At 41.8% G+C, this 26,852-nt stretch overlaps 1 protein-coding gene across 5 annotated transcripts in view; it reads right to left on the bottom strand.

Annotated features, from left to right (window-relative positions):
• MPP7 (MAGUK p55 scaffold protein 7) overlaps positions 1 to 26,852 on the bottom strand; it is a 344,361-nt gene that overhangs the window by 242,416 nt on the left and 75,093 nt on the right. For 4 of the 5 annotated variants that reach the window (XM_074946145.1, XM_074946143.1, XM_074946144.1 and 1 more), the window contains one exon: positions 3,278 to 3,444. The exons of the other annotated variant lie outside the window; for it this stretch is intronic. In XM_074946145.1, the coding sequence (XP_074802246.1) occupies positions 3,278 to 3,314 (37 nt within the window). In that variant the 5' untranslated portion in view covers positions 3,315 to 3,444. The remainder of the gene's footprint in view (positions 1 to 3,277; positions 3,445 to 26,852) is intronic. 5 annotated transcript variants of the gene reach the window in all.

A 26,852-nucleotide genomic window follows, 5' to 3' on the forward strand; every position in this document is an offset into this window, starting at 1 on the left:
CAGGGCGTGCAATACATAAACCACTGAAAGATGGCACCAAATGCTGACGGAAGCACAGGGATTGCTGGGATGAGAAGAAATGCATCACGGGTCACTGGGACAGGATCCCGGATGCCCCACGACACCCTCTGCCTTCCCACAAGTCTTAGCAGCAGAAGAGAAAGAGGTGCTCTGTGGGATAGCTGCTCAGAGTGCACCACTCCAAGTGCCAACACGCTATTGCACAGGCAGCCAACAGTGTTTACACACAACAGTGGTTTCCCTTCAGCGCTCTCTGAGCAGCGCTATAATTCTGCCAGTGTAGACATGCCCTAAGTAAGGGCTCGTGCAGGACATGGGGGAGTGAAGAGGTTTGTTTTCGTTATTAGGTGTTTTAGCTGGCTAATTGCTTGTATGAAATTGCCTTCCCTACCTTAAAGGCAAATTTGGGCTCAGGTGCTATTTGACCCCATTAAACAGCACACTAATTAGGGATCGAATTCTCACAGTTTGGAGCAGCTCAGATTCCATTACATCTCACAACATATAATTCATGTTTACATAGTGGGGTGGAGAAAGAGTGTTCGCCCACCAGGGACTAGCACAGACAACAGAACTCTACATTCTGATGTAAGTCAAAGAGCTGATGTACTAGAAGCAAAATGACAGCAGTGTGTATCTGGTCAGGGGCCGGAAGGGTTATATTAAAACCAGGATAGAAACTCCCAAAAAACCTAAAACATCTTCCTATCCTGCAAACAGTAGCTGCCATCCCTGCACGGAAAGGGTGGAAGAATAATCCCTTCCTCCAGAACCTCGAGTAAAGAGTTGCACTTTAAACCTTGAAGTGCTAAACAAATTGTATCTGGCCCAAAGTCAAAAAATTATTTCAGCAGTAAGACACAGATGGCATAATCATTCTTATTAATACATTTCTTGGGTTTGTGGGGACAACTAAGCTTTTGCCATTAATCATAATTATGAATGGGTGCTTTGAACTTCACGTATATAAAATATTACAATACATGTGCTTTAGAAAAAGCCACGCATTTTAATATTGAGGAATTAATTTTTCATACCTTTTTCCAAGCCATTTTATTTATTCACAGATTCATTATGTTCCCCTCACCACCACCTCTCAATACATTTATTTCATTTAAGTAATAAAAGTAAGCCACACTGTTTATATCAGATACCAACAGTCACCCATCACTCCACTGCCCGTCTCTGCTCACTACTTGAAATACTCTGAACACTAGAAAATATTTGGCCAAATACCAGTAAATGACCTTAAGTGGTGCTCTGAAGGTCAGCAAAGGCAGGTGAACAAAAGCAAGAAAGCACCAAAGCAGAAGATCCTTCACAGCAAACACTCTATAACTAGTCCTCCAGAATTCAAAGCTAGAGATCAACATGGGCAAACTAGCTGGCCTCAACTGTCATGCTAGTGGAATGTGGTATATTAGGGGAGGGAGGGGAACAAATTTCTGAAATCCAGCAAGAGCAGTAGGAGCCAGAGGAAGGAAAGAAGGAAAAAGGTTAATTTTAATTTTATGTGGAGAAAATCTGGACTAGTAGCAAAAAAATCATCTCTGCTCCATAAAATCCAGTTAGACTTATAACCAAATGCAACTCCTCATGCATTCTGGAATCCCCTCTTTTCACAATACTCCCATTTCTTATTGTGTATTCAAAGGAAAGAGCATAAGGTTAAGAGACAGGAATTCCAAAGTTCTAATTCTGGCTTTGTCACTGACTTAGTGTGTGTCTTTGGGCCAAATGACTCACTTTACCTTGCTTATCTTGCTGCTTTAGTTTCCCCTACTCTAAAATGGGGATAAAAAAATACTTATTTAGTGCACAGGGCTGCTATAAAGATTAGTTGGGACTGATACACCTTTGAACATACAATATTAAGTATTATTAGTACATAGGATCAAAGAAATGTAGAGCTGGAAGGGACCTCAGAGGTCATCTAGTCTGTCCCCCTACACTGAAGCACATTTAAGCATACCTTTTCTAGACCAACCCTGGACAGATGTGCCTCTAATCTGTTCTTAAGAGCCTCTGATGAGGGGGAATCACATCTCCCTAAGTATGCTGCTCCAGTGCTTAACTATCCTTAGAGTTAGAAAGTATTTTTATAATCTCTAACCTAATCTCTCTTGCCACAAACAAAATCCATTACTTCTTGTCCTACCCTGAATGGACATGGAAAACACTTCACAACTACCTTGTGCATATTCAGAGACTTATGTCATCAGTCCTCTTCACAACTACCTTTTGCATATTCAGTGACTTATGTCCCCCTCAGTGTTCTCTTCTCTCGACTAAACATGCCTAATTCTTGCAACCTTTCCTCATAAGTAATTTCCTCAAAATATCTTATTTTTGTTGCTCTCTTCTAGACTCTCTCCAATTTGTTCACATCTTTCTTAAAGAGTGGTGCTCAAAACTGAACACATTACTCCAGCTGAGGTCTCATCAATGCTAAGGAGAGTGGAACAACTACTCCCCATGTTTTACATACAACACTCTTGTTAATACATCCCAGAATAACATTTGGCTCTTTCTCAACAGCACCATACTGCTGACTCAGATTGATTTTTGGATCCACTATAACCCGTGGACCCTTTGCTGCAGTACTGGTGCTTAGCTAGTTATTCCCCATTTTGTATTTGGGCATTTGATTTTTCCTTCCTAAAAGTGTCAGCAAGATGGAACTTAAGCCTCTGTCTACGTTCAAGATACGTTAGTATTGTTGAAAAGGGTAAAAATCTGGAAGGGTAGGGAAAAAAATGTTTATAACTGTATTGCCACCGCATAAACTCAGTGATGGAAACTGAACCTTTATGTGAGATAGCGGGGGGGGGGGGGGGGGGGAGGGTTTTGACACCTGACAACTAATTTATTTTTTTAAGAGAAAAATCAAAACTAAATAGTTTGTGTTCAGAAATAACTCCACTCATATCTGTAACTCAAACAGAGGACAGTCTAGACTGTTTCACACACTGAGCCATGTAACATGATTTAATTCCTTTTTCTTAAAAAACCCACAAAAACACCCAAGAAGAGACAGTGACTGAAAAGAAATTGCTCCGATGAATACATAATCAGAAGGATTTTATTTTTTTAACTGTGATGTTTAGCGTATTTACACTAAGTAAGGGGAGAAGAGGTTAAACTTAAAAGTGTGTTTGATTAGATTATTGTAATTAATTATCTTTCTGTAGATAAAGATTGTAAACTTCACAAGTAAGACAAGGGGGGAACATATAGTCCTTTTAAGCTTGCGTACCTGTGTCACTTCCAGATCCAGTTGATAAAGCTGGCATGATTTAGTCTACAGACTATCACACTAGAAAGTTAGAATAGTGCTCCTCAGCCAGAAGGCAGCAGTTAATTTCAGTTCAGCTGCCTGCAGCCAAGTTTTCTACAAAGATTTATGCAATCTCCAAGATTCCCCTAGAAAGAACAGAAACATAATTTTACAATAAAGAACACTGTTAAACCGTAAATTATTGCAGCTTAAGTACATCAAAAAAAATTAAAACTTGATCTGAGTGGCTAGAGATCTCTTTGAAATACTCTCCTAGTGACCAAGTCAAATCATTATTGCTAAAGGAGCTTTTGATTTAATTTGATGCTTTCAATTAAAACAAGAGAGTACTTGTTTTTATATTCAGACTATTAAGACTTTTTCCAAGATGAAGCAAGTTTGTTGTCTTCAGCCCAGTCTTTAATCCTATGCTGCTGTAAAAATCATTTATTTCCTTCACTAAAATTACACATTTTAACCCTACAATGTCAAATATTTTGGAAATAAGAGGTCTATTTTTTCCAAAACAGTAAATACTTTAAAATTGCTCACAGTTTATGACTACTTTACCAGAAGAACCTGTTTATTCTAACAGGTTTCAGAGTAGCAGCCGTGTTAGTCTGTATTCGCAAAAAGAAAAGGAGTACTTGTAATTGGTTAGTCTCTAAGGTGCCACAAGTACTCCTTTTCTTTATTCTAACACTAATTCATATAAGGCCTCCACTTAACTTCCGATTCCATCATATCTCGTCAATTCATTTAGAATCTGAAGTAAAACCTGTGTTTACTGCCTGGTGCATAGCTCCAAACTTCAAGTGAAATTGTACAAATACTGTGTGGGGCAGGTCCTCAACAGGTATAAATGGTCATAGCTCCACTGACTTCAATGTAACTGTGACCATTTACACCAGCTGAGGATCTGACCCTGTATATTTACCGCTAGAAAGTCATACTGATAATGTATTTTTTTAATTACTGCTGATTTAAACTTTTAGCCTATTTCTGATCAGTTCTTTCAGAAAAATAGAGAACCATTATGAGAGTGATGTAATTGAAATGAAAACCAAGATTTAAATACAAAAAACTATGTTAAAATAAGATTGAATTTCTTTTTCGCTGATTTGTATTACAGAGGTAAGACTGCTAGTGTTAACTCATAGTGGAGCAGACCAAGGTGGGGACAGAGATTTGAAGTCAAGATTACATTTTCTCTAGATTCTGGAAAATAAGTTATCTAAGAAAAAAATCAGAACGGCTCCAATTTTTCATAAGAATCTATATACAGAAAAAATGTTTTTTGTTTTTGTTTTAAAAAGAACCACACTATTAATCAGAATGGTTCTCTTTTAAAGTTATCCTGGTCCTGACGGTGCATAGTCCGGACACACTTGTATACACACATTCTTATAAAGGTTAAAGCAAAAGTGCCATAACCTTTGGGAACTGTTCAATATTTTGTCCTCCACACATGAAAAGACGCTCTAAAAGTATTATAATTTATCATGGACTGTGTGTCAGATTTTGTTTAATAAATTATAATCCATTTTTAGTTACAAGGCAGGGTTGCCAATATGCTCCAAACTGAACTTGTTATAAAAATAAGTGTTTAAAAAAAAATTAAGTTCACCAAAAGCAAAGTTTTATATGCTAGCTTTCAGACTTCAGTGATTTTGTTTGTTTGTTTAAATTACACATACAGGGTAAAGTCCCAAGAACTTGTTTTAAACCGTAAAGGCTGACAAGCTTTACTGCACCAGCAGAAACATCCACTTTTTGGTAAATACAATGGATTTTTAAGAATATAAAAAATAAAGATCTAATATTTTACTTGAATTAGACAGCACATTGATGATTTGATCTTAAGAGGTTGAGGGAAAGAGAAAAATAAGTTTTCAATAAATGATGCATCAACTTCCAAACAAATATATTGTATTAATAGTTAACAAAGGCATTATTTTCAAGTCAATGACAACTCCATTAATTCATACCAAATGCAAAATTTGAAACAGAGAAAAGAAAGGTTAGCACTCAAGGACGACAAAGATTTCCTTATGATGCTAGAGTTACAAAACATCTATATGCAAGTGAAGCCAAACGTCAGTTTAGAAAAAAAAATACTGACATCTATGCCAAGGACACACTGTACAAATTAAGAAAAAGCACAGATTCAATTTTTACTTTTTTATACATATAAGTTTCATAAAGGAAGATATAAGTTCTAAACTCAGTTATGATCCCCCAATCAGCATATGACTATCCTTATCTGACAGAGAACAGGATTTTCAGTATCCTTATCTGATAGAGAACAGGATTTTCAGTTTCCATGAGCTTATTGAACTTGTTAAAAATACAAGCAATAGCTCACATCATTATCACATACCTCTGATTTATGTGCAACTTAAAGATGTTGTCTCATGTCAAAAAATGAATGTAGTAAACATTTCAAAGGCATTTTCATCAACAAATGCACGCATTATTACTAATTAAACCTGCAGATACCTCAAGAAAATTGCTAACATAAACTTGAAAATTCTGTTGAACTACACGCACTCCATATATTAAAAGTCTGGATGTCATTCTTCATTTTCTTTATTTCATGGTAAAACATTCAATATTAAAAAAAATTAAACTGCCTTATTATTTAAGAAATGTATATATGGCATAAAGTTATTCCCTCCAGAACCTATATATATATTAATGAAAAATAAATGACCTGATGAAATCCTTACCAGTAAAATGCTTAATATTTTGTTGGAGTGGAATAAGGGGTTTCCCCCCCCAAAAAAACTTGCAAATTAAGCTACATTTTTGCACTGATGATGTTATTTTCTTTGGCTGAATTTATTTAAAATGCTTTGGAAGTTTTTGTCAGAATCCAGCCATAAGTATTGCTGACTGCTGTATGGAATCAATTTGCTGCAACACAGAAATACCAGCTGTTACAGTATGTCCTGAGAGGGATTACCGAATATTCTTAAATTGAAGTTCAATCCATCTTTCCATAAAAATTAGAACCAAAAGCCAGGAACGTAACAGCAGTATCAAGTGCACCTGAGGCATTTACAATACCCAACAGGACTGTTACAACCAGCCTTTAAAAAGGGCTTATTTTTGAAATTTCATTATTCCAGTTGTACCTTGCTTCTATATATCACACTGTATCAGATTCTTCTGGCATCTACCATGTGGAAACAGTGAAATATGTGAAGTCCTGTGATATGTTGTTGAATTTCCACCAGGCCCTTAGTCACCTCTCAGGCTCCTATAGTACTTGTGACATCTAGTGGTTACATGGAGAAGTGCATTCATTTACATAAGGACGATATTTGTTGTGAATACAAAAGACAACTCTATTCCTGGACAAACAAAAATGTTTTCTTCCTCTTTATAAAAAGAGTTACCTAATGCTGTATTCAGAAGCTATGATGCAATTTTTAAAGACAAAAACCCTACTTTGACTGTACTAAAATAATGGCATTTCTACTTTCATATTTTCTTATTGTAATTATGTTAATACGGGTTCCCATTATGATCCCTCTATTTCTAGGGGTTTCCAGTTAAAAAGAATTTAAGTATTTAAAGGTTTTGTCCTACCTTTAAATTAATCTTACACATCATACAAGCATGTTCACCAGTCTAGAAGCTTTATTTAATTAGGTCCACCCACCAACATCACAAACATATGCCTACTAACTTATCTTGGCACCAAATCCTCTGGTTATAAATGGCCAGGAGTGTATCACAAGCCTCCAGGGAACAACTTTCAAAGCTGAATAATCCTAGAATTATAGTTCTCTGAGGAAATAGAAGTACATACTGTAAATACAGATGTAAGAAAAGAACAGAGGACCCCTATGGATTGATAGATATTGTAAAACCAACCAACAGACAAGAAGAGAAAAATGATCCTACTCTCATTCACTCATACACATCCAGTTTGGAGGCACTGGGAAGACTGAGCCAGGCACAGTAAGAGAAAAGGAAGGAGGAATGAATGAGATTGGAAACTTTTACAAGGAAAGGTAGCCTTTTGCTGAAGTGGCTGTCTCCAAGGAGACCTATGTTTTGTACTTTTTTTGAATGAAGAGATTATTCTGGCACTACCACATGTATCTTACCCTAAAATTCTCCATCTTTCCATGATCTAAAGAGCTGGCAGACTGGGACTCAAATATGCCTTTCTATGGCAAGCTCAGTCAACCAGGAAATGGTGACGTGACCTAAGAGGATCTCTTTTTCTTCTCATCTTGTGTCCCGCATAAAATTGTAGAGCATTTGATTTGTGAAAGTTGCTGTTCTGCTGAGTTATTCAATGAATTTTCACAATTTAGTGAGTATAAATGGATTTTCTTTGCATTTTTAAGTTAGAAGAAAGAAGTATCTTAACTTATGAACTGAAGGATAGATTTTAAGATATGAAAGTGTGAAACCTGACAATTGTTATACGACAACTCTGCCAGGGAAAACTACAAAGCACATTTTTGATACACAGGATTCCTACTTAATTAATCTAAAGAGTGCTACTATTATGAGGAATATGATCTTGATTTCCAGAAATTAGAAAGGTATGCCTGCAAATGGTATTTGAAGCACCAGATTGATATTTCACGTGGAGACAGGAAAATTTGAAAGCCATTCAGTCTTGTTCATTGTGAAACCTCAGCTAATTGAAGTATGCTGAGTGACTATGGACATGGATAAAGGTCTCCAAGCCTATTCAGCACAGGAAATTGCCAGAGGAGATTTCCTGGAAAGAGGAGAGCTGGCCTTCGGTGGATAAAATCTGGACTGAAAGTGGTAGTCTCATCTTTTGGAAGTTGTAACTATGAGATATATTGACTTTTCTGAGGAAATTTCTACCTCATAAGTAGTTGACTTCCAGTGGAATTTACAGACCAATATTGGCTTCTCATGTAGGACTTGTAGCCCCAGGAGCACGTACACTGGCACTGTCAACAGGAACTAATGGAATGTTTCTGGAACTTCTACTCAGATTAAAGAGTGCACAGATGAGGTATGACCTGAAAGTCAGATCCGTAGCAAGGAGAAATGTGTGACACACTGACTCAGGATACCCTGAAAAATAAAAACAACTGAACCTTGTTATGTAAATACAGTGTTACACAAAAAATATGGATCTCTATAGTGCCTACCCATTTTACAAGAAATGCACTGAGGCACAGAATGATCTTCCTAAATTTGAACACCACTTTAATGGAAGAACTATAATGCCTTGAAATTCTTCTACTTTTGGCTCTAAACATTCCCTCCTGATAGTAGAATACTGAAGACTTTTGTATAATTTTGGGGATATCTGAACAGTATTTTTTATTTTATTTTTTTTGTTTGGGTTATATAATGTCTTGAAAAAAAGAAAAGGAGTACTTGTGGCACCTTAGAGACTAACCAATTTATTTGAGCGTAAGCTTTCGTGAGCTACAGCTCACTTCAGGGGCTTTAGCTGTAACCCCATTAACTAACCAGCTTTGAGAATACCAGCTGAGAATTCTTAGTCCAGCTGAAGAGTCCAATTAATATTTTTAACTAGCACATTCCACTGGTTGATCTTTAATTTAGATGAGTGTGTGGGGATTTCTCTAAGGACTAATCAAGATGAAGTATTCACACATCTGAACTTTTTTAACTCATAGCATAGCCTAGTAGCTGAAATTTCCCTTCTTAGGAAACCCATGCCAACCGTGCATTTTCCCCCCTAGGGTTTCATAATCAGAAAAGGAACAACATTTTTATCCCTTTATAGTTCCAGGGAATCTTTACCACCAAAGGCGGAAAAGGTGAAGATCACAAAGGCTACCAATATTCAAGGAGAGATAGGATATGGGTGAAGACAGGTAAAACATTGAGAAATATGAGACATCAGAGGTTGATGAGACATTCTAAGAAAAAATGTTTAGCTACATTGCCATCTCAAGAAATAGATAAACTCCTTCTCTTGAGGAGTTCAGCTGCACAAGAGTTAATCAATGCAACTGAGGAGGCATAAAGGATGTTTAATTAACACAGAGGTCAGATAAACCTCATCCTTACAATCCTTCCATTGGTTTCAGAGTAGCAGCCGTGTTAGTCTGTATTCGCAAAAAGAAAAGGAATACTTGTGGCACCTTAGAGACTAACCAATTTATTTAAGCATAAGCTTTCGTGAGCTACAGCTCAATTCAGGCCTCATCTACCTCTTTGACAGCACCCAAGCTATCCACTAACATTACCTATCCACTAACATCCTCATCCCATCTGGTCTCCATGTCTTACATGATGTCCCTGTGCAAGGAGCACCATTCTACAGCCTGTTCTCCAAAGCACCATCCTCTCAATAAAATCTTTCCTAAACACTCACTTTTGTAGTATTGCATATAAATAGTGAGTTCTCTAGTATAAAAGCGGTAAATATATAAAACGATGTAACAAAGATGCATAAATATCTTAATTGTGCAGCGAGCAATATTATTGCAACCTCTGTCCTAACCCTCCTCCATCCCCCCTTATTTATAACCCACACATCTTATGTCACATGTGAGTTTACATTGTAAACTCTTTGGGGCAGGCACCCTGGCTTTAATATCTTAGGTTCTTTACAGATACTCCTAAGCTAACATATTTTGGGACACTCAAAATAATATGTAAGTGAAAGCATAAGTCTCCAAACAATGAAGTACTTTACATATCATGCAAGGTAACACCTAGACCACTCGGTCTGGTATGTATAAATCTAATTTCTAGCCATTTTCCCCTGCCCTAGGATTGCCAGGTGTCCAGTTTTCAGCTGGAAAGTACAGTCAAAAGGGGACTTGTGCAGTGTCCGGTCACTTCTGTTGACCAGACACCAAAAGTCTGGTCACTACAGCAAGCGCAATAAGCCTCCACTGCTGCGAGGGAGGGAAGAGCAGCTGCTGCTGGAGGAGGTGGGATCCTGACAACGCACGGTGTTTGAGGAGCAGGGCCAGCGGCCAGGCTCACCACCTGTGACAGCCCGTTCCTCCTTCTCAGCCTCTCAGGGCCCTGGCTCTCCAGCCCCTCACTCCTGGGATCAACCCTCTCCCCTCCGCTACATCCTGCTGTGCCCCAATTGGGCAAGCTGGCAGGCTCCGTGTCAGCTCCTCCAAGCACAACTCCGAAGGCAGCACGAGTCCAGAGAGAGGGTAGAGTGAACGACGAGGGAGGGAGGGAGGGAGCGAGCGACAGGGGTGGAGGGAAGCAAGTGATGGGGGGGAGGCAGGGGTGTAGTGTCCAGCTTTGAAAAACTGGAAAGTTGGCAGCCCTGCCCTGCCCTTTCCTCAAAGCAAACTTTGCACTTGTAGAAGACACTGGATACTGAAGATTTAGAGCTCTGTTTCATACAGGCTGAGCACCTACTGTTACCATTGACTTCCACAGGAGTTGTGGGTACTCAGCAGGTCTGAAAAAAATATCAGGCCTTTAATTTAATTAAAAAAAAAGAGGTTCATCATCCGTTAGAGACGTCTTTATTTTGTTAAAAGCTGCCCCACCCTGCCTTTCGCCTCCGACTGCATTCCCCTTCGAATGAGTTATCTCATCTCTAATGGATGATGAACTGCCCATCAAGAAAAGGAAAACTGTTTAACTCCACTGTTCCTCCAGCAGCGATATATGGAACAGAAAGCTGGTCAACAACGAAAGCGGAGGAAGAAAAATTCGCTGTCACCCAGAGAGCAATGAAAAGGCAAATGTTTTAGATATCTCTCCGTGATCATATACCAAACGAGGTGACCAGAAGGCAAACAGAGGTGACCAATGTAGTGCAGGTTATGTACGATGCAAAGCAAAGATGGGCGGGTCATGTAGTCTGCAGACAAGACAATAAGTGGACAACCTATTGTTGTCAATGACTGGATTCTCGGAGACCACAAGCGACCACAAGGCAGACCAAAAAAGTGCTGTGTCAATCCCATGACAAAAGTCTTTGGCCAGAAATGGAAAGAACGTGCTTGCAACAAAACAGAATGATGTGGCGTTGACTTGCGCTCATGGAGGGATGGATAAGGACAAGCTGGACAAAGGTGACAAAAAAGAGGTACATCATAGGCAACGGTATAAAATTTCTATAGCACTGCTCTGTCAGTATGCCTCAACTCTAATCTGGAAAGTGCACTTGTAGGGATGAGATAATGCTGTTTCCATGACTAGTCAGTCATTGGCCCCTCTGCTCACACTGCCACAGGTTTTTTAATTTATATAGACATTTACCTATTCACTAAAAACTGGACTGACACATACACCTCCCTCCATATAGGCTACTGAATCTGTGTCAAATAGTGGAATTTTTAACCTTTTTAAACCTATAATCCAGAGTGAAAGACTGGTTCCTAACCCCTTCTGTCCCTCTTTTATGGATTTGTGAAATACATAGAATCTGAATTTACTTTTGGTGGTTAAATATATTACTAGGGCTAACTTCATGGTAACCCACTGCCTCTGCCAATCATTTAGAAAAAAGAAAATAACTCAGTGCTGCATAAATTGAATGCTGAGGGTCTGATGGGAGCCCTACCGGAGATGTCAATGGTCTTCAGATACGGCCCTTGGTGAACACTGTGGCAAATAAAGATACTGCTCACTGTGTTCAATAGGCTACATGAAAGTTTAGCAGCTATACAGGAGGTGACCTAAGTTAAAATTGTCCTAAAAATAAGTTTTTGTTTCTTATATATTAAAACCAAACTAATTTTCCTCTCCAACACAGTCAGTTATCAGATCTTTGCTACCTTAAATTATGGTTTCAGAGTAACAGCCGTGTTAGTCTGTATTCGCAAAAAGAAAAGGAGTACTTGTGGCACCTTAGAGACTAACCAATTTATTTGAGCATAAGCTTTCGTGAGCTACAGCTCACTTCATCAGATGCATACTGTGGAAAGTGTAGAAGATCTTTTTATACACAGCAATATTGTTAACCTATCCAACTATACTCTTAGCCCAGCAGAAGCAGCTGTCCTATCTCGGGGCCTCTCCTTCTGCATCTCCACCCCCACGAACATGATACAGTTCTGTGGTGACCTAGAATCCTATTTTCGACGACTCCGACTCAAGGAATATTTCCAACATACCTCTGAACAACATACTAATCCACAGAGACCTCCCTACCAACACTACAAAAAGAAGGATTCTAGGTGGACTCCTCCTGAAGGTCGAGACAGCAGACTGGACTTCTACATAGAGTGCTTCTGCCGATGTGCACGGGCTGAAATTGTGGAAAAGCAGCATCACTTGCCCCATAACCTCAGCCGTGCAGAACACAATGCCATCCACAGCCTCAGAAACAACTCTGACATCATAATCAAAAAGGCTGACAAAGGAGGTGCTGTTGTCATCATGAATAGGTCGGAATATGAACAAGAGGCTGCTCGGCAGCTCTCCAACACCACTTTCTACAAGCCATTACCCTCTGATCCCACTGAGGGTTACCAAAAGAAACTACAGCATTTGCTCAAGAAACTCCCTGAAAAAGCACACGATCAAATCCGCACAGACACACCCCTGGCACCCTGACCTGGGATATTCTATCTACTACCCAAGATCCATAAACCTGGAAATCCTGGGCGCCCTATCATCTCAGGCATTGGCACCCTGACAGCAGGATTGTCTGGCTATGTAGACTCCCTCCTCAGGCCCTACGCTACCAGCGCTCCCAACTACCTTCGAGACACCACTGACTTCCTGAGGAAACTACAATCCATTGGTGATCTTCCTGACAACACCATCCTGGCCACTATGGATGTAGAAGCCCTCTACACCAACATTCCACACAAAGATGGACTACAAGCCGTCAAGAACATTATCCCCGATAATGTCACGGCTAACCTGGTGGCTGAACTTTATGACTTTGTCCTTACCCATAACTATTTCACATTTGGGGACAATGTATACCTTCAAATCAGCAGCACTGCTATGGGTACCCGCATGGCCCCACAGTATGCCAACATTTTTATGGCTGACTTAGAACAATGCTTCCTCACCTCTCATCCCCTAACGCCCCTACTCTACTTGCGCTGTATTGATGACATCTTCATCATCTGGACCCGTGGAAAAGAAGCCCTTGAGGAATTCCACCATGATTTCAACAATTTCCATCCCACCATCAACCTCAGCCTGGTCCAGTCCACACAAGAGATCCACTTCCTGGACACTACAGTGCGAATAAACGATGGTCACATAAACACCACCCTATACCGGAAACCTACAGACCGCTATTCCTACCTACATGCCTCCAGCTTTCACCCTGACCACATCACACGATCCGTTGTCTACAGCCAAGCTCTGCGATACAACCGCATTTGCTCCAACCCCTCAGACAGAGACAAACACCTACAAGATCTCTATCAAGCATTCTTACAACTACAATACCCACCTGCGGAAGTGAAGAAACAGATTGATAGAGCCAGAAGAGTTCCCAGAAGTCACCTACTGCAGGACAGGCCTAACAAAGAAAATAACAGAACGCCACTAGCCGTCACCTTCAGCCCCCAACTAAAACCCCTCCAACGCATTATCAAGGATCTACAACCTATCCTGAAGGATGACCCAACACTCTCACAAATCTTGGGAGACAGGCCAGTCCTTGCCTACAGACAGCCCCCCAACCTGAAGCAAATACTCACCAGCAACCACATACCACACAACAGAACCACTAACCCAGGAACCTATCCTTGCAACAAAGCCCGTTGCCAACTGTGCCCACATATCTATTCAGGGGACACCATCACAGGGCCTAATAACATCAGCCACACTATCAGAGGCTCGTTCACCTGCACATCTATCAATGTGATATATGCCATCATGTGCCACCAATGCCCCTCTGCCATGTACATTGGTCAAACTGGACAGTCTCTACGTAAAAGAATAAATGGACACAAATCAGATGTCAAGAATTATAACGTTCATAAACCAGTCGGCGAACACTTCAATCTCTCTAGTCACGCGATTACAGACATGAAAGTTGTGATATTACAACAAAAAAATCTTCAAATCCAGACTCCAGCGAGAGACTGCTGAATTGGAATTCATTTGCAAATTGGATACAATTAACTTAGGCTTGAATAGAGACTGGGAGTGGCTAAGTCATTATGCAAGGTAACCTATTTCCCCTTGTTTTTTCCTACCCCCCCCCCCCGACGTTCTTGTTAAACCCTGGATTAGTGCTGGAAATGGCCCACCTTGATTATCATACACATAGTAAGGAGAGTGGTCACTTTAGATAAGCTATTACTAGCAGGAGAGTGGGGTGGGGGGAGGTATTTTTTCATGCTTTGTGTGTATAAAAAGATCTTCTACACTTTCCACAGTATACATCCGATGAAGTGAGCTGTAGCTCACGAAAGCTTATGCTCAAATAAATTGGTTAGTCTCTAAGGTGCCACAAGTACTCCTTTAAATTATGGTCAAGTTGCAAATGAAAATAAGTTTGTTAACAGCACCACATAGCAAGAGATACTAATGCAAACATGAGCAAAGGTGTTTGCTTGCTTCAATCTCCTCCCCACCTTTCAAAACAAAAATCTACACCAGGTTTGTCCAAATTAAGATTTTTATCTCAATGTTGAAATTAAAGTACTTTAAAAAAAATTCCTTCATCTATGTACAGTATGGCTGTAACTAATTTAAAACATAAAAATAGCACGTCACCTACTGTATTACAGAACTTAAGTGTGGTGAACACTGCATGTAAGTCTAAGACCATATCAATTATAGCCTCCCCTCTTTTTCACATACACCTAGTTTTCAAACTCACTGTTACTTATTCAGTTAAACCTGCCATACTTGGTTTCTGGTGAATTTTGCTTTTGTTGGGAAATGGAAGTGGAAAACTGAATAAAATCCTGTAAGTAATTTGAGTTTTTAGGGGAGGAAAGTATATTTTCATATTAAACTATATCTCTCCCCTACTGTAAAAAAATTCTAGCTGCAATTTTCATTTTTAAAAAACTGTGCTACAGCAAGAGTGTCGGAAGTTTAAAATTTGCATGGACAATCTTAAATGAAAGCTAGAGGCTTTAGCTTGGTTTGAAAAACCTGTCTTGATTTAATGAAGATAATTAGCAGTGTCTTCAGCATGCACAACTATATACTTCCTTAAGTCTACAGGTGCACAGAAAACAGATCTCCTACGCATGAACATACAGTTAGCGATAGTAAGCATGCACTTGTTCATTCCAGGCACTTACAAACTTTGGAAGCCAAATTCACTCTGTGGCACTGTTTAACTTTTGTTCGTTTTCTTTTTAAAAATATAGGTTGAATAGCTGGGGAGGGACACACAGTTTGTATCTTGTGTATGCTGAGCACATTGCACACGAGGGACTCCTTGCATTCCTCCATTCTCCCCATGTTCCACTCTCCTATACCCCTTATTTCGGAGTCCCTGTCATAAGCCCATGCCATTTCCCTCTTTGGCTATATAAATCTCAGGCTTTACCTTCAATAACTTCTTCGGGGCAACTTTATTCATTAATAACCATTCAACTAATAAAGAAATACATTAGAACCTCAAAAAGAAAAGGAGTACTTGTGGCACCTTAGAGACTAACCAATTGGTTAGTCTCTAAGGTGCCACAAGTACTCCTTTTCTTTTTGCGAATACAGACTAACACGGCTGTTACTCTGAAACCTGTCATTAGAACCTCAGTTACGGAAACCTTGGGAATGTAGGTTGTTCATAACTCTGAAATGTTCGTAACTCTGAACAAGACGTTACAGACTTCAGTCATGGGGGCGGGGGTGGCAGTTGGCACTGCAGATACAGGGTGGGAAAGGTCTAGGCTCCGGGCAAGCAGAGGCCTTGGGGCTTCTGACCTTGCGGATGCCAGGGCTCTGGGCAGGGGGGGGTAAGGGCTTCTGCCCCACAAAAACACAGGGGCTCAGGGCTTCAGGCCCGCAGCTCCACTCCCGGTTTCAGCCTCATCGGGGGTGCCAGGGCTCCCCACAGCTCTGCTCCTGGTTTCAGCCAGGAGGTTAGGGGACATGCTGGGGCTTGGAGCTTTAGCTACAGGGGGGAGCGCGGGAGCTGAAACCGGAAGCAGACCACAGGGAGCCCCGACGCTCCTCCTGTATGTAAGCGCAGGAATAGTCCCGCTATTGTGGGGAACTTTCCTGGCTTCTGCACTACCCCAGTGAAGTGGGCTAGCGAAAGGATCTGAGTCCTCCCTCACACTTCCTTTACCCAGTGGCCTCCCTGTCCTTGAGGGCTCCCCTTCCACTCTCCTGTCTGGCAGAGTCCTCATAAACCCAACAAGGCTGGGCTCAGGATTCCTGGGGGCTCGACCCCAACCCTGCTGTGGTCACCTAGGACAGGGGCTAGGGTGTCCCCACTCTGTGACAATCTCTCTGCCCTGGCCACTTCTCTGACCCACTGACCATTACATACAATTTAAAGCAAATGTAAGTTATTTAATCAACAATTAATTTTAAACAGAATAAGGAAAAATGGGAAAGGTTAAAGGAAACACATCAACCCGCTCTGTGGCAGGGAACATCACAAACTGACTCTGGAATGTCAGGGCAGTTCACAGTCTGTTCCTTGTAAGTCCCAGGCCTTCTTCTCCGGCCCTTGCTGTGCTGCAGGGATGCTGTGGGTTGGACACTCGCTCTTGTGGTGGCCACATGCTCTCAGGCTCTAAGTAGTAGGACCCTTCTTCCCAGTGTCGCCCCCGCCCTGTCGGGGTTACGATCCAAGCCTGGCCTGCAGAGCCTCTTGGCTGAGGCGTCTCCCTGTGCTGGGCCCGCTGCCCAGGGTCCCCCTCGCTGCCTCCAGCTGCTCACCGCACCCAGCTCCGGACTGCTCCAGCCCCAGCTCCACCACTCTGTCTCTGCACTGCTGCTGCTCTGCCTCCAGCTCCCTGGGCTGCTTCTTTGGCCCCTCTGCCTCTGGTTGCTGCAGCTCTGCTCCCAGGACAGGTCTGCTCTGCAGGCTGCTTCTGTGACTCTGCTCCTAGCGCTGACCTACTTCGTGGGCTGCTTTTCTGGCCCCTCTGGCTCTGGTTGCTGCAGCGCTCCTCCCAGCGCAAGTCTGCTCTCTCTGGGCTGTGCCTCTAGCTTTGGAGCTGCAACTCTGCTCCCAGGACAGGGTCTGCTCTCTCTGGGCTGCTTTTCTGGTCCCTCTGGATCTGGCAAAGCTCTGCTCCCCAACTTAGCTTGGGCATCCTGCTTTCTCCTTAGCTCGGCCCCACTCTGTCTGACCCAGGCAATTCCAGCTCACATGGAGGACGGGACCTCCCTCACCCCCTGACTAGCCTGCCCGCCCTGTCATTCAGGCTGACCTGGAGCGTTGGCCTCTCGCCATTGTTCCTGGGGGCTGTCAGTCTCAGGGTCCTGATTCCCCATTGACCCTTCCCCCTTTTTAGTACTGGGAGCTAGCAACTAAAACACCCCCACTGAATGTTAGTAAGGGGGCAACAGTCCCCTTACATATAGCTAAAGCCCTGAGCCTAGGCACTACCAGCCCCCCGCCCCCGACTGAAACTAAGAGTGGAGCCATGTGGAGCCCATAGCCCCCCACAAGGCTGAAGGCGGAAACGGAATCACGGGGCTGAAGCCCTGAGCCCTGGTACTCCCGTGGGGCAGAAGCCCGGAGGCCCCCCCCAAGCACCCCGAGGGTCAGAGGCCTGCGAGCCTGAGTCAGCTAGCTGTGGATGTCTAGTTGCTGTGTAGACATACTCTTTAGTTATTTGCTCCCTCTCTGGGAGGACTCCCTGCCAGCACTCTATGTCTTCCTACTCCCCTCCCCGGAGCCAGGCTCAAACTGAAGGCTCCTCTGCTCTACAGGCAGATACCAACTGTCTTCCTGGAGTTTAGTGACAGAAGTTCCCCACTGTTTCCCTTCCCCAGGGACTCCGACAGTTCTCTTGGAGCTCTTACTGCCAACTCTAAGCTCTCATTAAGGAAGGGATGCAGTCTGATTTTCTGAAGTGCAAGTTCCCCAGCACCACGACCCTGCACCTACAGTGCATGTGAGGTCACACTGTACATACACTCTACAAAATGGCATCCTTCATGTGATCACCAGGAGGACACCATTTTATTCCTATATAAGTGCTGGAACAATGTTCCAGTGCATTCTGATCCCACTACACCATTGCATTCAAACCTTGTCCCCACCAAGGCCTATTCCACCTCCTGCAGGTTCCTCCAGCCTGCAACAGCCACACGGTTTCTCTACAAAGAGCTGCCCCTCTCTCTCCTGTGCAACTTCCTCTTTATACTGTTCTAGCAGTTTCCTTCTGACTCAGCTGCTCCATTTCTAATCAGCTAAAGGGATGTCACCTGGAGCAGCTGATTGCTCCCATGTATTCCCCACAGGGTTTTCATGAGCCAGTTAGGCCCTCAACCTTCCTGAACGGCATGTTGCAACTCCCCACAACCTCTTCCCCACATTCCCATAACTACAATCCCCCATTCTCCCCACACCATAGCACAGGGTCTATGTGAGCCCCCCACAAGACAGCAGCACTGTACGAGTCCCGTTTCCCCTCCACTACATGCTATGATCTGTGTTCACATCCTCATATCCACTCCCCTGCTTCCACCCCACCCACCCTTCTCCCAGTCTAGGAGCTTGCTTCCCATTGCTTTGCAGGTCCCTGCTTCCCCCTCACACCTTTTCACTCTCTGCCATTGCCCCATCCCTTCAGTCCCTGCTGTTTTCCCCTCTCATCTCCACTCTTGGCCCTTCTCTCTCCAGACTCCTGCTCCCTTCCTTCCCTAGGTCCCCACTTCCCCCTTCAAATCTTTCCTGGAAGGATCTCTAATTTCTGTTAAAAGTCCAGGACAGTCTCTCCATGCAACAAGTTAACTTGCTGCCTATGATGTCTAAACAGCAGCAGGAGGCATTCCACAGTAATGGTTTGCTTTGTCCCAGAGCAGATAAGCATGCTGGCTGTCAGAAACGGAGCTTTGAAAGGGGATATCTGCATGCCTACAACCAGTTCAAAACAATGACCAGAGTGGCCACTTGACTTCAAGGGATTATGGGATGTTTACGGAGGCCAATCAGAGTGCAGTAATGCAACACATCGTCCACACTGACACACCGGCGTTTCAGCCAGGGCGCAGCAAGCTCTATGCTTCTCGTGGAGGTGGATTACCAGAAGCGCTCCAACTGCAGAGTCCAGGCGCTCTAAGTGCCTTGCCAGTGTGGACATCTCAGGAGTTAGGGCGCCCTAGGCTGATTTAATGCGCTCTAACTTGCAAGTGTAGCCAAGGCCTAACTCATCAGATGCGAATCCCATCACTAACTCCAGTGTTTCATAGTGTAGCTGCTGTCATTCAAGATAGCCTAGTGCCAGTAACAGGGGCCACACTGCAAAACACTCAAATTAGAGTTATTGGATTAGCAGTTTGATAAATTGTGTTAACTTGAGGTGTAGCATGTATCTGCATCTCCACTACATTACTAGTTAGAGCGTCGGAAGCATTAAAGCTTCAACCCACCCTGATGGGCCAGCCAGCCGGAGTTTAAAACTCCACTTAACTCAAACTAAAAATGTATGCAGACGGTAGTCAGATTAGGGGCAACACTTCAGTTATTCGTGGAGCTAATACGGCAGTGAAAACAAACCCTTAGATTTCACTTTGCTCAGCCAAATGAACCTGCTCATGCTACATTAGAAGCAAGAGAAAGACCACGAACAGGGTACGCCCTTCACTCAATGAGGAGGGAAAGACAATACCAGAAAACACAGAAATGGCCGACTTTTTTGGTGAAAACTGAAGGGGAAAAAAAGGCATTTAAACATTCATTGGACAAACAACATAGCAAACATCAGTGTAAAAGTGGCAGGATCTGAGGCTCAAATAGGAAAAGAGCTAAATTAAGAATTATTTAGACAAATTAGATGTCTTCAAGTTGGCAGGGTCTGCCCTTGAAGAATACTTAAGCTGGTTGAAGAGATCTCTGTGCCATTAGCAATTATCTCTGAGAACTTGTGGCGGACTGGAGGGATCCCAGAGGACTGGGAAAGGGCAAATATAGTACCTATTTATACAAAGGGGAATAAGGACAACCCAGGGAGTTATAAACCAGTCATCTTAACTTTGGTACTTGGAAAGATAATGGAACAAATAATCAAACAATCAATTTGTACGCAGCTAGAAGAAAATAAGGTGACAAGTAACTGTCAACATGGATGTGTCAAGAACAAATCACGTCAAACCAACCTAATATCCTCCTTTGACAGGGTAACAAGCCTTCTGGATACGGAGGAAGCAGTAAATGTGGGATATTTCAACTTCAGTAAGGCTTTTGACACTGTCTCACATGACCGTCTCATAAACAAACTAGTGAAATATAGCCTAGACAAACCTACTGTAAGGTGAGTGCACAACTGGTTGGAATACTGTATTCAAAGAGTAGTTATTAATGGTTCACAATCAGGCTGGAAGGATTTATTGATTGTGATCCCACACGAATCTGTCCTGGGTCCAGTTCTATTCAATACCTTCATAAATTATTTGGATAATGGCTTACAAAGTTTAACCAATTTATTTGAGCATAAGCTTTCATGAGCTACAGCTCACTTCATCGGATGCTCACGAAAGCTTATGCTCAAATAAACTGGTTAGTCTCTAAGGTGCCACTAGTACTCCTTTTCTTTTTGCGAATACAGACTAACACGGCTGCTACTCTGAAATCTTACAAAGTTTGTGTACGATACCAAAATGGGAGGGTTGCAAGCACTTTGGAGAACAGGATTAGATTCAAAATGGAGAAAAGGTCTGAAATACACAGGATGAAATTCAATAAGGATAAATGCAAAATGCTACACTTAGGAAGGAATAATCAATTGCACAAACAGAAAATGGAAATGACTGCCCAGAATGAGTACTGCAGAAAAGGATATGGGGCTTATAGTGGATCAAAACAAGCAAACATCATTCTAGGATGTATTAGTGGGAATGTTGTAATTCTTCCACTCTATCCAGCACTGATAAGGCCTCAACAATAGTATTGTGTACAGTTCTGGGCACCACACTTCGGGAAAGATGTGGACAAATTGGAGAAATTCCATAAGAGAGCAACAAAAATGATTTAAGGTCTAGAAGAACGTGATCTACAAGAAATTACTGAAAAAATAGGTTTGTTTAATCTGGAGAAGGGAAAACAGAGGAAGGACATGATAACAGTGTTCAAGTTGTTAAAACGTGAAGGGTGATAAATTGTTCTCCTTATCCACTGAGGACAGGACAAGAAGTAATGGGCTTAAATTGCAGCAAGGAAGATTTAAGTTAGACATTAGGAGGGAAAGTTTTCTAACTTCAAGGTTAGTTAAAAATTGGAACAAATTATCTATGGAGGCTGTGGAATCTCCATCACTGGAGGTTGTTAAGAACAGGTTAGACAAACACCTATCAGGGATGGTCTAGATAATACTTCGTCCTGCCTCAGTGCAGTGGACTGGACTAGATGACCTATCAAGGTCCCTTCCAATCCTACATTCCTATGAAAGAGGTACAGCTAAAAGTCACAAAGAAGGACAAGAAATGCAAGCTAGAGTTCCAAACTGTAGTTAACTCTACTGTGCTGCATATATGTAGGATTTTCTATTTGTTTTTCTTGTTATACTCAACGCTTCACCCAAGTTCTCAACTGTGCTACAAATAGGCTTAACAGAGGCATATACATCAGATACAGACACAACGGCTCAGTCTCAATCTTACAAGGTTTAAAGCAAAAACAGAAGTAACAGAACTACTAAGAGAACCATTCTTTGTGGATGATTGTGCCCTCCTAGCACACACAGAGCGAGATCTCCAGTGCATCGCAGATCGCTTTGCTGAAGCATCAAAATTGTTTGGCCTCACAATCAGCCTGGAAAAAACTGTGGTGTTGCACCAATCATCTTCACCGCTCGGTGCTATATTCCCTAGCACATCCATTAGTGGAATCCAGTGAAAGCAAGTTGGCAGTTTTACCTATCTCGGCAGCAACATCTTCAATGATGGATCTCTTGACAAACAGGATAGAGAAAGTTTCTCAGTCATTAGGAAAGCTACGTAGCAAAGTCCTGAAATCCCACAAAACCACTCTCCAAAAAAAAAAAAAATTTTTTTTTATGTTTTTGTGCTCACATCTCTCCTCTATGGCTGTGCAACCTGGACACCATACAAATGGCATATCAAACAGTTAGAGGCCTTTATGCATGCCATTATGGGGATCTGCTGGCAGGACAAAATTACCAACCTGGAGGTTCTCCAAAAGTCAAATGCCATAAGTATTGAGGCCATGCTGATAAAAGCCCAACTGCACTGGGTTGGACACATCATTAGGATGCCTGAATATCGACTCCCCAGAAAAATTTTCTATGGAGAATTGGCACAAGGACATCAGAATCAAGGCTGCCTCAAAAAAGAGCTACAAGGACAGCATCAAGAACAGCATACAATTTGGTGCAATAAAACCAGATGATCTTGAGAAGGCTGGGTTAAAAAGATCAGTGATCAGCATGGCAACACACAACACTCACAGCTTTTCAAGCCTTTTAAGAGGACAGAAATACTACTGCTATAGCTACCAAGACACTCACCTATGACTTTGTCCAATCTGCTCACGAGCATGTGCGTCATGCTTTGGACTTCAGAGTCACTCCAGAATCCACCAAAAGATGAAAACGTCATCATCAAACCAATGGACTACACGCACACGCACTCACCGCTTAATACATTACTTTATGTTCTAATGTATACCATGAAAACGCAGGAGGATACGCAGAGTCCAAGTTAATGTTGCTGTTGGAAACTTAAATGTTTACAATTCTTCAATTTTGTAACTTTTACTGGGTGAACAATATGGTATTGATACTGTTTTGACATTTAGTACAAAAATGGTCCTTCAAAGTATTTTTTCCCCTTATTTTGTCTGAAACTGTGTAAATCAAAGCTAAGCAGTTTAATAGTGAACCTCATATGAAAAACTAGAAATATCAAATAATTTTAAAACAGGAATAAATTAATGCCAGTGAACATGGTTTCACAGAAAAAAGGTCTGATCAAACAAACAATTTTACTCCGAGATTATAAATTTGGTCCATACAGCTAACTGAATATATGTAACTGGGGCTGGAGTCCCAGGGGAGCCACTTGATGTCACTCAATTAGAGTTAACGGCAAAGACTGGGGCAGACAATCCCCAAAGATGATGGATATTCCAATACTTAGATTTATCAAGCCAGCACAAAACAGCTTTTATATTACCTCACTGGTTCCCCAGAAGCCAACAATACAGTTCTCTTAAAGTAACCAGCTTCAGGCCTCCACCCAGACACCCAAGTCAAAAATGATGATTACTGAAAATATTATTAATCATATAAAAAAGTTTTACTAATATCAAAGGACCGGTTTTTACCTCCCAGGTTAATGAATATTCCAGATCTTACCGAAATACACGCTTACAGCCAATTCCTATAAACTAAACTAAAATTTATTTTAAAAAAAATAAGAGTATAGGTTAAAAGATCAGTACACACACAGACATGAGCACAGTCTTGAGATTCAGATTCATAGCAGAGATGGTGAGCTTTGTAGATGCAAAGATTTCTTTCAGAAATAGTTCAGAGGTTATAATCCAATGTTTGTATTCTGGATGGGCCAGTCAGGACTGGGATCTCAGTCCTTATGTCTTAGGCTTCCCCTGCATGAAGCCTCAAGCAGATCTGAGACGACAGATCAGGACCCAAGCCATTTTTTATATAGTTTCAGATCTTCTTTGACAGATTGGAGTCCCTCAGCAAACAATAGGCACACATGGGGACTTTGAAATGGACCCATTTCCTAAGCATCGCAGGTAATTATTCACACAGCTCAACATAAGGCAATTGCCTGTTTTTCCACCATTCGCAGATGATTTACTATACGTTTCAAAGAGAGATGAATACAGTGATATCCTATGTTTACAGTTCCTTTAAATGTCAAGATGTCCTTTTGATCTCTAAATTAACAAAATACAGCATAGACAGGGACTGTTTGATTACATAGACCACTACCAATATATAAATACACAAAAACACAAACATTCTCTCCCCATATGTCTTTAAGGGTTGAATTTGAGTCATTTATCCTACAGTATGCTTATCCCTTTCTGGACATGCATCACAGTAACATACAGTGTAGTTGCAGCCATGTCAGCCAAGGATATTAGAGAGACAAGGAAATGTATTTTATTGGACCAACTTCTGTTGGTAAGAGAGACAAGCTTTCGAGACACACAGAGGACCTGAAGAAGAGCTGTGTGTGATTCAAAAGCTTGTTCCCTCACCAACAGAAGATGGTCCACTAAAAGATAGTACCTCACCCACATTGTCTCTCTGTATGTAATATAGATTTTGTAAGGCACTTATACTTAGTACAGCATGACCTTCTCATTAAAATATTAGCACTAAACTATAAATAAAATACATATTAAATAGACTGTGGCTGACAAATCTGAAAAGTAGTCATTAATACGGAATTATCAAATGGGGTTTTCTCGAGTGTGGTTCCACAGGGATCTACTAGGCCCAATGATATTTGAACATTTTCATCAATCTGGAAGTAAATATAAAATCACTACTGATAAAATGTATGGATGACAAAGACTGGCAGAGTGGTAAATAATGAGGACAGGACAGTCATACAGAGTAAAAAAAGAACTAGATAAATTCATGGAGGATAGGTCCATCAATGGCTATCAGCCTAGATAGGCAGGGATGGCGTCCCTAGCCTCTGTTTGCCAGAAGCTGGGAATGGGCGAGGATTGCCTGTTCTGTTCATTCCCTCTGGGGCACCTGGCATTGGCCACTGTCAGAAGACAGGATACTGGGGTAGATGGACCTTTGGTTTGACCCAGTATGGCCGTTCTTATGTAACTTATGTACTCTGGATCACATGGTAACCTGGGCCCATTCAAACAAAATGTGTTTTAATACAGCCAAATGCAAAATTACACATCTAGGCACAAGGAATGTAGACCATACATACAGAATGAGGGACTATCTCCTGGAAAGTAGTGACTCTGAAAAGGATCTAGGGATCATAGTGGACAAACAACTCAATACGAGTTCCCAGTGTGATGCTGTGGCAAAAAAGGCTAACATGATCCTTGGCTATATAAACAGAGGAGCAGTAAGTAGGGAGTGATTTTACCTCCATATATGGCATTTGTGATACTGGTATATAGAATATTGTGTTTGAGGTGGCTGTGCAGATGCCAGTTTGGCCATTTGCTGTGAGCATCCAGCTGAAGGACTTGAATGCTGAAGGACTTGAATGCAGAAGATCCTTATCTGTGGACAGCTGCCTCATCAACAGAGCATCCTCTCCAGTGGAGCTGGTAGGAGCCTGTGTTACCCTTTTCTGAGATAGGAATCTGCAGTGGCTCGTAAGGTCCTTAAGAAAGGGACTATATCTTCTTACACGCTACTCTGAGTACCCTGCTGGCACTCAAGGATAAAGAATCATTGTAAGTCACTGTCTCTGGCTGTCCTAGTATCACCACATAGGGCCTATCTAAGTCCTGGTCTCATTTGCTTAACAGTGAATCCCTCTTTCTGATTTGTGATAAGAGGCACAATGGACTCATTTTTACACGGGGTATCTGCTTCAACATCCAGAAATGAGTCGTCTGGTCTCTCTGCATGATTCACAGAGAGCCACTGGCATCCAAAGAGCTAGGTGAAGTTTTGCAGCAGATCTCATCAGCTATGAACTTCATGAAAACTCCGCCTCTTTGCGCGCATCTGTTTGCAAAACTGTGAAACGAAATGGGGTCCAATTATGACATGTTTCACATAAACTCATTGGTTCCTGAAAGGAAAATTTTTTTTAACTGAGACACAAGCTGTATGCCTATGCAATGGACTGCAAAAAGAGTGGATTCGCTGATTGACTATGTGTCCAAAGGAAGATGTGCCTTCTTGCCTACGTCACAGACATATTTGGGGAACTGAATTAATTCAGTATAGGTCTGCAAGAAAAGAATACTCACATCCTTCAGCTGAGTGATCAGCTCACAGGATTCATTAAGAAAATCATTTTCTGAAAGAATAATCTATTGAAGACAAACTAGGAATACTTCCTGAAGTTTTGCAAGTTCCTGGATGACAATGAAATTATTCAGCCTCACACACAAGGGATGTCCAAGCATCTCAGCAAACCAGAGGAACAGTTTGCATCCTTTTTCCCTAACTTGGACATGACCAAGTATGATTGGGTGCAAAACCCCTTTCGGTGCAAACCTGATGCCATAGATTTGCCAGCAGCTGAAATTTAACAACCCATTGAAATCTCCTGGGATCGATTCTTGCGATCTCTCTCCTGGAGTTCTGGTTCACTGTCAAGAATGAATATCTAGTACTCTCAATATGCACCTTGAAACTGATGGTGCCATTCGTGAGCCTGTATTTGTGTGAAGCTGGATTCAGTGCACTTGTGTCCATATAATCTTGGAACCAATCTACCATTGATGTTACATCAGAGATTAGATGTGCAATTTCCACCATGCCACCAGACTTTAAGAAACTGCATCACAACACAAGTCCATGTGTCACATTAGAGAGTA

Source organism: Natator depressus, chromosome 2 (genome assembly GCF_965152275.1).
Source record: "Natator depressus isolate rNatDep1 chromosome 2, rNatDep2.hap1, whole genome shotgun sequence".
Classification (NCBI taxonomy): Eukaryota; Metazoa; Chordata; order Testudines; family Cheloniidae; genus Natator; species Natator depressus.